The sequence below is a fragment of the Stegostoma tigrinum genome, chromosome 38 (assembly GCF_030684315.1).
Source record: "Stegostoma tigrinum isolate sSteTig4 chromosome 38, sSteTig4.hap1, whole genome shotgun sequence".
Classification (NCBI taxonomy): Eukaryota; Metazoa; Chordata; class Chondrichthyes; order Orectolobiformes; family Stegostomatidae; genus Stegostoma; species Stegostoma tigrinum.
Window position 1 is genome coordinate 20601557 of NC_081391.1, and position 16195 is coordinate 20617751.

At 43.6% G+C, this 16195-nt stretch overlaps 1 protein-coding gene across 1 annotated transcript; it reads left to right on the forward strand.

The window, feature by feature from the left end:
• Nucleotides 1-5273: 5273 nt before the first annotated feature.
• Nucleotides 5274-7510, forward strand: LOC132206575 (ferritin, higher subunit-like). Its single transcript, XM_059640809.1, has 4 exons — nt 5274-5375; nt 6266-6412; nt 6588-6713; nt 7340-7510. Exons 1-4 carry the CDS (start codon nt 5274-5276, stop codon nt 7493-7495), a joined length of 531 nt encoding a protein of 176 aa, XP_059496792.1. The 3' UTR covers nt 7496-7510.
• Nucleotides 7511-16195: the final 8685 nt, after the last annotated feature.

The window sequence follows — 16195 nt, forward strand, 5'->3', positions numbered from 1 at the left end:
TCTGGCCACACAGACCCTCATGTGAGTTTCTTTCACTTCTAAATGGAGGAAAAAGTTCTAGTGTACTCACTAGAACATCCAGTTACCTTCTCACAGCCCCCTGCAGGCTGTTAAAACAGCCTTTCAAAGGCATTACCCTGAGTGCACCTCCACATGGTGGTGATGGTCACATCTGTTGTGGGAGATCACTTTCAGACATCTCTTTTTGATCCTTTTGGATACTTTTTTCCTTCCAGCTGTGTGACTTCGTGGAGAGGCACTACCTGGATGAGCAAGTGAAGATGATCAAGAAGCTGGGAGATCACATCACCAACCTGAAGAGACTGGGAGCCCCTGACAATGGCATGGGAGAGTACCTGTTTGACACTCTCTCACTAGGGGAGAGCGACTGAACTGACTGCAGGGAATGGGTACTTATTGTGTTATTCAGTCAAATGGCTCATGTCTCTCGTGGTGACCTTGGCTTTATTGTGAAAAGGGCTTTTTGAACTGAATAAAATGCTCACTACCTGTAGTCTGTATGCTTTCTCTTGGAATAGTACCATCAATGGGATGGAGAAACTGAGTTGGTGGCTGGAAGGGGAGGAGGTGGTGATGGGTGGAAACTGTGAAATTGGGGAAGTCCATGTTCTGAATCCTCCATGCAGTAGCGTGCCCAGACAGAAGATAAGGTTGTTCTTCAAATGTGTAATGGAGGAGGCCAAGTTTGGGTTGGAGTTTAAATGGGCAGTGACGGGGAGGTTAGGCTGGTTGTTACAGACCAGGTGAAGATCCTCAATGAAACAAAAGGCCAATCTTTGCTCTGTATTACCAGCTTAAACTGGTGTTTTTCACCTCAATTAGGAATTATCACTTCAGTGGAGGTTTGTGTACTATTAATTTAATACCATTTCATTTTTATGAAAATCAAGGTTAGCCTATTAACCAGCGATCCAGCACTTAAAACATAGTCTAACCTAACTTTAATAGACATGAGTGCCTCACCCAAATTTGTCAATTATCCCAAAGGACTACCCCTAAATGCAAGAAACTGGTTTCTCTCCCACCTTGCAGCTGAGGAAAGCACTGACTTCCAACATGTGATGCTGGACACTTTGGAGATGAATAGTTTTCTTCTTTCAAGTTCAAGAAAAACAATTCTGTTCAAAGAAACTGTCTGATTTCTTGACTAATTCCTGTGTCACAATTTTAGCTGTGCATTTCCTTTCCTTCCTACCCACCCCTGATCTGTTACAGCCAGTTCCTTGGCAAATGTCCGTTAGCCATCAATATTCCAGGCAGGATATCGTTAGCTGGTTACAACCCTAGATGAGAAGTGATTTAATGGGAGCCAGTTTCAGTTCACCTGTCAGTGGAACAGCATTATCCATTGATACCTTTCCTTGAACAAATACTTTTGAAAAGTGTGAAAGGAGACATTAATCAGGCTTTCAACTTGAAAGGAAAGTGTAAGAGTTGTCAAGCAGCATATTAAGTAAATAACACATTCAGATGGTAAACAGAAAGTGACTATGAAAATGACAGCATAGAATTAGGCCCCTACACTTTAGCTCTGCCACTCAATCATGTTTCTCAATCCCCATTTTCCTGCCTGTTCCCTGTGATCCTTGGTCCCTTTCTAACTGGATACCTGTTGATCTGTCTTAAAACTCAATTGGGCCTCTACAGCCCTATTTGGCAACAATTTCCACCAACTAACGACCCTCTGGCTGGAGAAATTCCACAAGGTTTTATAAATCAGTCTGAAGTTCTGTGACAAATGTGTGAAATGGCCACTGTGTTGGAATTTATCGGTAATGTTGACATTTGTGAAGCAGTTAATATGAAGAACCTGAGCTTTGTGCAGTTGTTGAAAAGAAAACCACACAAACATCTTTCAATGTGACTTTAGCTTCCAACTCAGTGTGATTGCTTCCTTCTTTACCTGCAGCATAGGGGTGTCTAATGGCTGCTCTGAGGTTGTGACACGCGCACACCTTTTCTTTCAATCTTGGAAGCTTAAAACACAGTTTGGAACATAATCCACAGGTGATGGTTTTCTATTGAGGGGGATATTCAGCCTTCCACTGTTACTGCAGCCAAAACGGTTCACTATCTAACTTGTTTCAAATTGCATCTCTTCTTTTGAGGAGCAGCTTTTCAGGTGTGACATTCCATGTTTCCTCTCAGGGCTTTGCTAGTTGCTCATTTCAAACCCATAGTCATCTGTTGGCCAAATGTCCTCTTTTCAAAGGCTCAAATTCTCATTAAAAGCTCAATCTATCTGTAAGTAGTCATGGGTTTTGATCCATTGAAATGAAAGAAGCAATTTGGATATTTTTCCTTTACAGACATGTTCCAAAAGCTCTCAATCTCTCCAAACCAGCAGCTCCTCCATTAACATGCCAGTTTGAATTTGGGTGCAGTGTCAAACATATTGTATTTTGGTACCTGGGTACCAACTGCTTGCATTTTCCATGAGCAGTTTCTCTCCTTGATGTTAGTCACAGGGTTGTATAGAAGTCTGTGGTGGATGATGAGTTACACAAAAGCTCACCATATCTTAGTGCTTTATTACGTTGTAGTAACTCGTATTCATTGGCAGTCCCTCAGGGTTGAGAATACCTTGCTTTCCTCCAGGGCTGGGGGTTCTGTGGTGGCTGAATGGACCAATCCTGGAGGTGCAGACTCTACCCCATGTGTCAGTTGGTGGTCGTGGGGGTGGGGTCGGTGTTTGAGGAGGCAGGTGGGTGAGACCCTCTGGATCCTGTGCTCGGACCATAATCAGTGATACTCAAAGATGTTGCTGTCTTTGTGGATGTTTCTTCTCTAGTTTGTGCATTTCAAGGGCAAGTAATTCCGTTGCATAAGTGGGAATTTCACATTTATTTAGAGAGGCTTTCAGAGTGTTGCTCTGCCCTCCTCATGATCACTTACCCATGCAGACCAATTTTTAAAAGTTCTTTCACAGGATGTGGGCATCTTCGGCAGGCCAGCATTTATTGCCCCTCTCTAATTGCTCAGGGGGCCATTGAAAGTCCACCACATTGCTATGGGTCTGTAGTCACATGTAGGGCAGAGCAGGTAAGGCAGGGGGCTTCCTTCCCTAAAGCACATCAATTACCTAATGGATTTCTAAGGACAATCGCTAGTGGTTTCACAGTCGTCAGTAGATTTGTAATTCCAGGTTTTTTTGTATTGCATTCAAATCCCACCATCTGCTGTGTTGGGATTTGAACCAACTTGCTCCAATCACCAAATAGCCAATGCTTCATCCAAAGGCTGTGCTATACATCAGAAAGAGTGTAATTCCATGTTCACTCATAGATTAACCCTTTCATGTACGTTATCTTTTGCAACAATATCAAGTAGGAATCTTCCATTTCCAAATCCTTCTGGATTTCCATTGGCCTCCATCACACCACTAACGATTTAAAGTTTAAATGGTGACAGTTTAAATTTGCCCATTTTAACTCGAGAGGATTCTGAAGGGATGGGGGAATCCAGATTGAACAGCGGTTACAAAAAGTGTTTGGGGATATAACAAAAAGAAACAAGTGCAGGTACTGAGATAGTAGGAGCTGCAGATGCTGGAGAATCTGAGATAACAGGGTATAGACCTGGAGGAACACAGCTGTCCAAGCAGCATCAGAGGAGCAGGAAGGCTGAGGCTTCGGGCCTAGACCCTCCTTTCTGAAGAAGGGTCTAGGCCCAAAACGTCAGCCTTCCTGCTCCTCTGATACTGCTTGGGCTGCTGTGTTCATCTAGGTCTACATCTTGTTATCTCAAGTGCAGGTACAGTTACAACATTTTAAAAGACATTTGAACTGCTACATGAATAGGAAAGGTTTGCAGGAATATGGGTCAAATGTAAGTAAATGGGTCTAGTTTAGTTTTGGAAATCTGGCCAGCATGGACAAGTTGGGCAGAAGGGTCAGATTCTGTGCTGGATGACACCATGACTCAAATGGTAGGGCCATTGGGAAAGAATCTGTGAATTGAGACAAATTGGCCAGTTCTTTAAAAAAAACAGTAACAGGTAGGGTAGGCTGAATAGCCTCTTTCTGTGACAATGAATACATGACAAGCTGCCTGCAGTTTTGGTCTCATTGGTCATTCAGTGGCATGGAGGGGGTGCAGAGGAGGTTCACTAGGTTGATTCCAAAATTGAGCAGATTACTTTATGAGGAGTTTTTGAGTAGACTGGGACAATACACATTGGAATTTAGAAGAATGACGCAGGGACTTGTAGAAACACGTGAAATTGTGAAAGGAACAGATAAGACAGAAGTATGGAGGCTGGTTACACTGGCTGGTGAAACTAGATCTGTGGGGCGTAGCCTGAAATTAAAGGTGAGCAGATTTAGGACTGAGCTGAGGAGGGACTTCTTCACCCAAAGGGTTGTGAGTCTGTGGAATTCCCTGCCCAGTGAAGCAGTTGAAGCTACCTTGTTTAATGTTTTTAAGGCAAAGATAGACAGGTTTTTGAACAGGAAAGGAACTAAGGGTGATGATAATTGGGTGGGTAAGTGGAGCTGAGTCCATGAAATTATTGGCCGTGAATGGCTTAATGGGCTAGATGGCCTAATCCTGCTCCTCTTTCTTATACTCTTCTGATGAGCCAAAGTGTTGAAGTAGCTCTAAATTGATTTCAGTCAGATTCAAATTTTCCTTGGCCACATTTCCAGTCGACCAGAAAAGGTCCCATCGAACAAGCAACATCAACAGGCACGAAGAGACCAGCTGTTCCCAAACTCACTGCAACCACCGGGAGACGAGTCGGTGAGTGACACTGAATTTATTCATGTTCACTCCCTCTCATTCCCACATTCCCATTTCTCCGTCCATTAGCTGCTTTGCAGATTCCCTTAAGGCAGCTCAGATTGTTCAGAGCAGTGTATCTGTTTGGCACCATGAACTTCTTCCTCAGCAAATATGAGGAATTGTCATTAAATCCAAAGTTAAGGTTCCAGAGTGTTATCAGGTGAGGCTACTTCAGACTTGCAAAGCATCATTGAACCTGAAAGCAGTGTGATCAACGAGATGAATTTCCCAAACAGCCTTGTAACCCAGATCTCTGATTGGCTCTGAATCTCAGCTCCTCCTCCACATCCCCATCTCCTTTGTTCATTGGTGCCTGGGTGGATGGGCTATCCCTGATTGGCTGCCAGTATAATTGGTGACACCATTCCCTGGTCGAATGCAAGATATCTCAGCAGTACAAATGCCAGAGGTTGTGGGTGTGAGGTTTAATTTGAGATTAGTCTAGGTTATAGTGAGTTGGAATAGTGAGGATGTCCTCCCAAGTGTGTCAGAACTACCACAAGGACTGTGAGGATGCTGTTAACAAGCAGATCAACCTGGAGCTCTATTCCTCCTATGTTTACCTCTCCATGGTGAGCCTGGTGCTGCATTCTGAAATTTATTTGGGCTGTGTTCTGTTACACTTCAATTGATGCCATTTTGTTAGGAATTGGGAGCTGGTTGTTAGTTGTGTCGTTCATGCTTTTAGTGAGGAATGATGTTGAAGTAACTGTTGGTTACTGCACCTGACCTGCATTAAGACCTGATGTACAAAGCCCTTAACTGGGCTCTTGTCTACTCCTGAGCTAGGAAGCCTGGGTTCAAGTTCTGCCTGTTCCTCAAAAACAATACTTTCCGATCCACTCGTTTGGGAGTTTTATCTGGCCCTAATTCAACTAAGGTCATATAACATAGTGGCAACCAAGTTGAAATTCCTAGACAAACCCATTTAGTCAACAAGTAACTGGTGAAATGTTGGGGATTCCCATGGGCTTGTTAAATCTGTTTGAAAGTTGCTCCTTTTATGTCTATTTACATAGAATGTGCTTCACTTCCCCCAAAGAGCTTTAATGCACCAAGCTGCTTTCTAAATCCCCCAAACCCAGTGAGATCCTGTGCCTGAGCTGTTCAGCAGCCTCTTGCACTGACTTTAAAGTTCCTGGCCACATTTTAATGGTTGAGCAAAGTATTAAATCTGCAGGCTAATGGGCAGATGGTCCTCATCTTATAATAGTTTCAGTTATCTGAATACACAGATTTAAGCTGCTATCTTGACCTGAATGAGATTCAGAAATTGTAGAAGTGAAATTGAACCATCCCTATCTTTTGGCTGCTTTTTGTCTATATACCTGGAGGAAGTTTCAGATTTCTTTCTGTTTTCTGGTTCTTATTGATTTTAAAGAACAGTCTCTAACAAGCAAAAAAAATCCAAATCTAATTATTAAATAAACATGCTGTCATTGGTTTTTCTCCTTTCCAATAGTTCTCTCATTTTGACCGGGATGATGTTGCCCTGCGTAACTTTGCTGAGTTCTTCAAGGAGCAGTCCCATGAGGAACGGGAACACGCTGAGAAACTGATGGCATTCCAGAATAAACGTGGAGGTCGTGTCCTCCTGCAGGACATCAAGGTTGGTGTATCCTCCTACATTGTAATGACCTGAACTAGATATGGATTTGAAGCTTGAATTCTGCTGGGGTAATGTTAAATGGCCCACACTATTCCTAGATACCTTTTTTCAATCTCATTGCTTTGCACTCCCCCTTCATTTTTCACTGAAACATCTGTCTCTTCCCTCCCTCCAGAAGCCAGAGCAGGATGAGTGGGGCAATGGTTTGGAGGCAGTGCAGAGAGCTCTGCAGATGGAGAAGGATGTGAACCAGAGTCTGCTGGATCTGCACAAACTCTCCTCTGATTGCGTGGACCCTCATGTGAGTCAAAAATGCTTAGCTGTGGTCTGAAGTCAGACAGACAGCACAGAAATGGACCCTTCAGTACATGCTGCATGTAAGCCCAAACTAAGCTAGTCCCACCTGCCTGTACCTGGCCCACTTCACTACCAACTGCCCCTATTCATTGTAGTTTTACAATGTATAAAACGACTTGGTTGCTGTTCCTTCCACATGCAAACCACTCATCAAAAAGATGCTTATGTCCTTTATTTCTGGCTCCTTAAATTGCCACCTAATCCTAGAGAAAAGACACTTGCCATTTAACCCTATCTATACTCATGATCTTGTGACCCCTCAACCACCTATGCTCCAGTTGGAAAAACGTTCCAGCCTTTCTTAACTCCACCTTCCTTCTATACCAGACAACATCCCAGTAAATCTCTCCTGAGCCCCCTGCAGCTCACTGTCTCTCTGGGTGACTGGAACTGCACACAGTATTACAAAAGGTGATTCACCAGTGCTTTGTCTTCCATCAACACCACATTATTTTCTCATTGGTTTTTCTCTCTCTATTAAACCATCTCGATACCACTAAATCTCCATTTCCAAAGGATGCGAATCTCCAAATGTTTCGGGAGAAATTCACTTGTATTTTTTTATTCTAGCTGTGTGACTTCCTGGAGAGGCACTACTTGGATGAGCAAGTGAAGATGGTCAAGAAGCTGGGAGATCACATCACCAACCTGAAGAGACTGGGAGCCCCTGACAATGGCATGGGAGAGTACCTGTTTGACAGGCTCACCCTGGGGGAGAGTGACTGAACTGACTGCAGGGAGCAAGCTGCTTGTGTTTATTACTGTGAAATGTGTAACTGAGGTATAGGGAGTGTGGTTTGTGATGTGCATCGTGTGACACCTGGTTCTATTGTCAAATGTGCAATAATAAATCTGCTCCATATTAGACTGGATTCTTTCTTTCTTTCTCTGGGTGGTCTCCATTTATTGCTTTCCAATCTGGACTGCTGACTTGCCAGAATGCTTTGCCGAGTGATCGATGCTGTGTAGTTAATCTGAAGCCTGTAACGTGCAATGATGGCCAACATAAGAAGATGGTGTAACTGCCTGGTTTGTGCCCCTTAGCAAGTGTTGTTACTAATCCCCTCCCTACACAGTACGCTGACCTTAATCCTCCTTGGCCAGATGCTGCTGATCTTGGATGGCAGTCCTCGATTGGGACGGACCCAGCAAGGAAGAGCCCTGTTGCCACGAGTGACTAATTTCTCTCGGGTGGGGAATGTGTGGGGTTTTTTTTATATTTTAAAACTCTCCTCAAACACAAACTAACTCCTTTTATGAACTGGCTGGAGCCATTTTTGGATGTAGAGATGTGTTCGTGTTCCCCCTACCTCTGGGTGCTGCTCTTAGCTTCTCCCTGGGGCTGTCTTGCCCCTTGCCTTGTGTGGGGCTTGGTTCTGTTCTGTTCTGTTCTGATATTCTGCCCCACTATGAATCCTCTCAAAAGGGGGCAGTAGTTGCAGGAAATCATCCATTTCAGCAAAGCCTTCAGAGTATCGAAAAGGGGGGGGGGGTGGGGTGTTTGTTTTTCCTGGTCTACACAAGTTAACTTTTTTGTTTAAACCCACAGTCATGTTCCATTGACACTGAAACACAAACTAAGAAGCACCTTCATCAAAAAAAACCCTCGAGTCTGTTGCATCCGTATGCTCAAACGGAATTGTTCTGGCAATACTATTAGGTGGCTGTGGGTCATCTTGATTTGCAATTTCAACAGCAAGCTTCAATCAGCTGATCTTTAGATGTAGGAGTTTAGTCAAGATACTGCAAATGCATAGTGTTGCAGTCCTCTCACCGAGGCATATAAATATTTTTGGAGGTGCTAAAAGCAAAGTCCTCATGCCTAAAGGACAATTCTCCTCACAAGTGGACAGTTTTCCATTTTCCATTTTCCACTTCCTCGTCGAAAGGGACAATTGATAGATATAGAACAGTAGAGCACAGAACAGGCCCTCCAGCCCACAATGTTGTGCCGACCATTGATGCTCACGTATGCACCCTCAAATTTCTGTGACCGTATGCATGTCCAGCAGTCTCTTAAATGACCCCAATGACCTTGCTTCCACAACTGCTGCTGGCAACGCATTCCATGCTCTCACAACTCTCTGTGTAAAGAACCCGCCTCTGACATCCCCTCTATACTTTCCACCGACCAGCTTAAAACTATGACCCCTCGTGCTAACCATTTCTGCCCTGGGAAATAGTCTGTGGCTATCAACTCTATCTATGCCTCTCATTATCTTGTATACCTCAATTAGGTCCCCTCTCCTCCTCCTTTTCTCCAATGAAAAGAGACCGAGCTCAGTCAACCTCTCTTCATAAGATAAGCCCTCCAGTCCAGGCAGCATCCTGGTAAACCTCCTCTGAACCCTCTCCAAAGCATCCACATCTTTCCTATAATACGGCGCCCAGAACTGGATGCAGTATTCCAAGTGCGGTCTAACCAAAGTTTTATAGAGCTGCAACAAGATCTCACGACTCTTAAACTCAATCCCCCTGTTAATGAAAGCCAAAACACCATATGCTTTCTTAACAACCCTGTCCACTTGGGTGGCCATTTTAAAGGATCTATGTATCTGCACACCAAGATCCCTCTGCTCCTCCACACTGCCAAGAATCCTATCCTTAATCCTGTACTCAGCTTTCAAATTCGACCTTCCAAAATGCATCACCTCGCATTTATCCAGGTTGAACTCCATCTGCCACCTCTCAGCCCATCTCTGCATCCTGTCAATGTCCCGCTGCAGCCTACAACAGCCGTCTATACTGTAAATGACACCTCCGACCTTTGTGTCATCTGCAAACTTGCTGACCCATCCTTCAATCCCCTCATCCAAGTCATTAATAAAAATTACAAACAGTAGAGGCCCAAGGACAGAGCCCTGTGGAACCCCACTCACCACTGACTTCCAGGCAGAATATTTTCCTTCTACTACCACTCGCTGTCTTCTGTTGGCCAGCCAATTCTGTATCCAAGCAGCTAAGTTCCCTTGTATCCCATTCCTCTTGACCTTCTGAATGAGCCTACCATGGGGAACCTTATCAAATGCCTTACTGAAGTCCATATACACCACATCCACAGCTCGACCCTCATCAACTTTTCTAGTCACATCCTCAAAGAACTCAATAAGGTTTGTGAGGCATGACCTACCCCTCACAAAGCCATGTTGACTGTATTTGATCAAGCCATGCTCTTCCATATGGTCATAAATCCTATCCCTCAGAATTCTTTCTAACACCTTGCAGACAACAGACGTGAGACTTACTGGTCTGTAATTGCCGGGGATTTCCCTATTTCCTTTCTTGAAGAGAGGAATTACATTTGCCTCTCTCCAGTCCTCAGGTACGACTCCAGTGAAGAGCGAGGATGCAAAGATCTTCGCAAGTGGCGAAGCAATTACATTTCTCGCTTCCCAAAGCAGCCGAGGACAAATCTGGTCCGGGCCTGGCGACTTGTCAATTTTAATGTTTGACAGAATTTTCAGCACATCAGCTTCCTCTATCTCTATCCATTCCAGCATGCACACCTGCTCTTCAAAGGTTTCATTCACTACAAACTTTGTTTGTTTCGTAAAGACAGAAGCAAAAAACTCATTTAGGGCTTCCCCTACCTCCTCAGACTCCACACACAAGTTCCCTATGCTATCCCTGATCGGCCCTACTCTTTCTTTGACCATTCTCTTATTCCTCACATAAGTGTAAAATGCCTTTGTGTTTTCCCGGATTCCTTCTGCCAAGCCTTTCTCGTGCCCCCTCCTGGCTCTCCTCAGACCATTTTTGAGCTCTTTCCTCGCCTGCCTGTAATCCTCTAGAGCTGAGCTTGACCCTAGCTTCCTCCACCTTATGGAAGCTACCTTCTTCCTTTTGACGAGAAGCTCCACCGCTCTCGTCATCCAAGGTTCCTTTATCTTACCCCTTCTTGCCTGTCTCAGAGGGACATATTTACTCATCACTCACAACAACTGTTCCTTAAACAGTCTCCACATGTCTATAGTTCCCTTACCATGGAACAATTGCTCCCAGTCCATGCTTCCTAACTCATGTCTAATCGCGTCATAGTTTCCTCTTCCCCAATTAAATATCCTCCCATTTTGCCTAATCCTCTCCTTCTCCATAGCTATGTAGAATCTGAGGCAGTTATGGTCACTATCACCAAAATGCTCTCCCACCACAAGATCTGATACCTGCCCCGGCTCGTTTCCGAGCACCAAGTCTAGAATGGCCTCTCCCCTCGTCGGCCTGTCAACGTACTGCGTTAGGAAACCCTCCTGAACACACCTTACAAAAACTGCTCCATTTACGATTTATTTTTCTGCAGAGCCAGTGACCAGAGGCTTTTGAAATCACCAGGCATGGAGCTGGATGAACACAGCAGGTCAAGCAGCATCTTAGGAGCACAAAAGTGTTTTTGTTCCCATTATCTCTGATACAATTTTAACCAGAGGTCTCTGATGTGGGTGACGTTGGGATAGTAAGTCAAACCAAATCAGCTTCCCTATGTCATGATATATAAAACTAAAACATTCTACCACCCTTGTTGCCCAGATGTTATGTCTTAAAGCCTGGTTAGAAGTAAATCAGGCACCAAATCTAAGGCTTAAGCAAGATACTTCATTAATATTGTAATAGCCGAGCAAAGCTAAGGACAGTGATTTAATGTCTCTGATTTAAACCAATCTTGAGTCCTAACCTATTCTTTCATGAACAGAAACAGTTAAGTTGATCAACTGGTCAGTTAACTTCGGCAGTTTTAAAAGCTTGGTGCAAAACCTTCATGTAATCTTGACTAATGAATCATTCGCCAGATGTACCTTGCTTGAATTCTGCAGCCAATGCAAAAAGATTCTGTTGGAGACTTTTACTACGTGTCTGATAGACTGGGGCTCTTCTTCTCAGAGCTTCCAATAATTTGATAACTGGGTGTAAACTAGAAAGTAACTAAAGCTCCACCCTCTAGCTTTCACTGGCCACTAACAGATACCTGGATCATGTACAACCATGAGTGAGGAACGAGAGGACTGGAGAGTGGCTAACGTTTGCCTTTATTAGTATAAAGGCTGTAAGGAGGAGCCTGACAAATATAGATGCGTTGGTTTGGTGCTAGTGATGGAGAGGTTGTTGGAGGGGTTTGAGAGAGGTTTTATGTGCATTTGAAGATGCAAGAAGAGATTGTGTATGGTCGGCAAAGCTTTGTGTGTGAGATACCATGTCTCTCAAACTTGATGGTCCTTTTTAAGGACATGACCAAAGAGAGAGATGAGGGTAGGGTGGTATATATTGTCTACATGACGTTTGTGAAGCATTTGACATGGTTGCCTGTGATAGACTGATTAGTAAAGTTACATGTCAAGGAGAGCTTGCCAATTGGTTACAAACTTTGTTTGACGGTAAGACTGAGAGCGGGTGGTGGTAAAGAAATGTTTTCATACTGGATGCCTGTGATCAGTGATGTTCCATAGGGCTCGGTGCTGGGTTCACTGTTGATTGTCATTTATTTAAAACAATTCGGATTAGAATTTAAGAAGCATGGTCAGCAAGTTTGCAGGTGATTGCAAAATTGGTGGTATATTACATAGTGAAGAAGGTTGCCCAAGACTGCAAAGGGATCTCGATCACTTGGACTGGTGGAGTTTAATTTAAACAAATGTGAGGTGTTGCATTATGGTCAGACAAACAAGGGCAGAACCTATCCTGTCAATGATAGATAGTGTCCTGGGAAATGTTGCTGGCGAGAGAGGCCCCAGTTTCAGGTACACAGTTCATTGAAAGCAGCACCACATGTAGACAGGGTGGTAAAGACAGCATTTAGTACAAGCACATTCATTCCTCAGACCAGTGAGTGTACGAGTTGGGAAGCCATGATGTGATTCGAGAGGGCGTTGATACGACTAGTTTTGGCATACTCTGTCCGGTTCTGGTCACCGTGTTATAGGAAGGATATTATTAAATTGGAAAGGGGTCTAGAGAAGCTGTGACTTCTTTCACAGGAGTGTAGGAGGTTGAGGGGTGGCCTAATAGACATTAATAAAATCCTGTAGGACATAGATAAAGTGAATAGCACAGGTCCTTTCCCGACAAGGGGGTTGGAGGGCGAGTTCAACACCAGACAACATATTCTTAAGTGAGAGGAGAAAGATTTAAAAGGGGTGACCTTTTCATACAGAGAGTGGTTCGCATGTGGAATGAACTGCCAGAAAATTGTAGATCCATGTACAGTTACAAAATTTAATAGACATTTGGACAAGTACGTCAATAGAAAAGTTTGAGGGATTTGGGCTAAGAGCAGGCAAATGGGGCCAGTTTAGTTTTGTGAAACTTGATCAGCATGGACGAGTTAGACCGAAGGGTCTGTTTCTGAGCTGTACGACTCCATGACGCTGCCTTCTGCCAAACAAAAGCCAGTCAGACCCTGATCAATTTTTGCTTTCTCCTTTCCCCAAAGTTCTCTCTGCTTGAGCAGTCAACACTGTCTCCCCCTTCGATTGCCTTTTTCAACATCCAAGCAGCTGCCAGGCCTTGTGCCCCAAGTGTGTCACCATCCAGACTGCTCTTTACATAGAACATAGAACATAGAACATTACGGCACAGTACAGGCCCTTCGGCCCTCGATGTTGTGCCGACCTGTCATTTCGATCTGAAGCCCAAATCTTTGACCAATCTTCAAACAGCAATCAACTTTCGAGGCTACTTACCATAAAGACATATCAGTTTATCTTTTCTTTCCTATTTGTTTATTAAAACAAGCTGATACTCAAAGTCTGCTGTTTAATTCTTAACTTCAACTCACAGTTTCACCCCAAGATGAGAAACATTAAAAACAGTGACCAATCCAACAGCACTGAGTGACTACGTGATGTCCAGTATTGCGAACATAGCCTTCTATGACGACAGGGCATTCTGTGTCTTTCGGCTCATTTTTGACAGGGATGGGGGAAATTTATGGATATATTTTCAGTTTGGGTGGGTCAATTAGTGGCATCTCTCCCAAGAGGCCAGTGCCTGAATGGGGATTGGTAGCTCCAGGCACCCCTCTCTGTCACTTCCCACTGATCGCAGAGATTAATCCCAAGGCAACAGTTTGCATCCCCACATCCAGGAACTGAATGTCTCTGATTAATCCAGATGTTAACATGGGAGATTTTCATGAGGAACAGTATTGATGCAAAAGAACCACAGGGAGAGCCAGGTTGTTAAGTTCTAGAGTTCATAATCTGAGACAATGGCAGAAGCAGATTAAATAGTAGCTTTCATGAAGATGTCAGATATGCACACGTTATGGATCAGACCAAACCCCCTTAACATATTCAAAGAGAATGGTGGAACAGTCACCGAAGGTTGGCATGCAGGTACAGCAGGCAATGAGGAAAGCCAATGGCATGCCAGCCTTCACAGCAAGAGGATTTGAATATCGGAACAAGGGTGACTTGCTGCTGTCACACAGGGCCTTAGTGGGGCCACACCTTGAGTACTGTGTGCAGTTTTGGTTTCCTGGTCTGAGGAAGGAAGTTCTTACTCTTGAAGGAATCCAACAAAGATTCTCCAGTCTGATTCCTGGGTAGGCAGGATTGACATATGAGGAATGGGCTTGTACTCACTGGGATTTAGAAGACGGAGGGGGATTTCATTGAAACATATAAAATCCTGTTGACACTGGACAGGGTAGATGCAGGAAGAATGTTCCCAATGTTTGAGAGGTCAAGAACGAGGGTTTATAGTCTAAGAATAAAGGAAAGGCCACTCAGGAGTAAAATGAGGAAGAATTTCCTCTCTCAGAGTTGTGAACCTGTGGAATTCACCCCCACAGAAAGCAGTTGGGTTCAGTTTGTTAGATTTCTTCAAAAGGGAGCTGGACAGGGCCCTTAAGGCTAAAGGGATCAAGGGGTATGGAGAAAAAATGGGAACAGGGTACTGAGATTGCATGATCAGCCAGGATCACATTGCATCTACTTTCAATGTTTCTATGATAGCCTGCACTTTAGCATTTTCTCATATTAATGGCAAATTCCAGACATTGTGTGCCAGATGCAATTTGATTAGTCAAAATACCAGGCTTGATGTAAAACACACTTTATTCATAAACTGTAGTTAAAATACAACAAAAGAAAGAAGAAGTTGGAAAGCTTACCTGTTGAGAAAATTATCAGAATAATAGAGTATTTAATTGTTAATAATTAACTGTTCCAGTATATAATAGCCCATAAACACGCCCTTGGCAATGGCAGATTCAGTGAATAGATTGTCTCACATGCAATTCTAACGGCCAGAGGAGAACTCCCAGCTTGTAGCTGTAACAGAGAGAGGAAAAGCAGCTTCCACATCTGGCTTCAAGACCCCAGCAGCAACTGCCACTGAAAACTTACTAACTTAAAAACGTTGGCTCTGGGGCAGCTTGAGTCCACCCGTTCAGGCTGCGTCTATTGTTCCAATTTAAAAAGAAAACCATTACCTCACAAGCTGTTTACTTTATTGAACACAAATAGATTACTCAGTACCTCTGCCTTAACATTTCTCTTTAAAACATAAACCCAGGACAAAAATACATTACTTACAGATGTACAATTGTCACATACACGAAAGGAAATATGGTAGAAGTGGGCAAATGGATTGAAACTGCCGAGTTAATTCACAGCTGGCACAGGCACATGGGATAAATGGCCTTATCTGAGTCTATGAATCAATGTTGAGTCAAACAGCTTGAGAAAATTTGCATCCTTTCCAATCAGACTCAAACATTCCTCAGCAATGTTGAAAGTTCACCAGTGAAGGACTAATTAAAAAAAACCAACATTGATGGCAGGAAAAGACCAGCTTCAGCCAATGGGAGATGAGTGTCTGAATGACACAGGATTCAGTCGCGTTCACTCACTCCCATTCTCACATTTTCATTTCTCTATCCAATGGCTGGTTTGCAAATTCAGCTTGAATTCAAGACAACTTCATTCCTTTGAGTGTTGTGTCAGCTCCAAATCTCCTCAGGAGAAACAAACTTGACCAGGTTATGTAAAGCTGCTCCAGCAAAAGTAACAAATTATCACCAAATTCAAAGATGTGGTTCCTGATGATTAAACACTTGCCGATTCTGAAACTCCTTCAAAATGAACGAGGTGTCAAAATTCAAAGTTGGGGTTCCAGAATCTGAGACACTTTTAAATCTCAATACAATCAATTGGGCCAAATTCAATGACATGATTGGGATTAAACTTTGAAACCTCTCTGTATTCTGAATCTCTGATTGGCTCTCAAGCTCAGTCCCTTCCCCCAGCCCCTTTAGACTCTCCTTTGTTCATTGGTGCCTAGATTGATGGCGATTCCTCAGTGGCTGTCAGAGATTGTCAATCATCATTGGTGATGTCATTCCCTGTTGAGTGCAGCATGTTCCCAGAAGTATAAATACAAGAGCTCATGGCCTGAAAGCTCAGTTTTGGAGTGGTCTTGGTTATAGTGAAG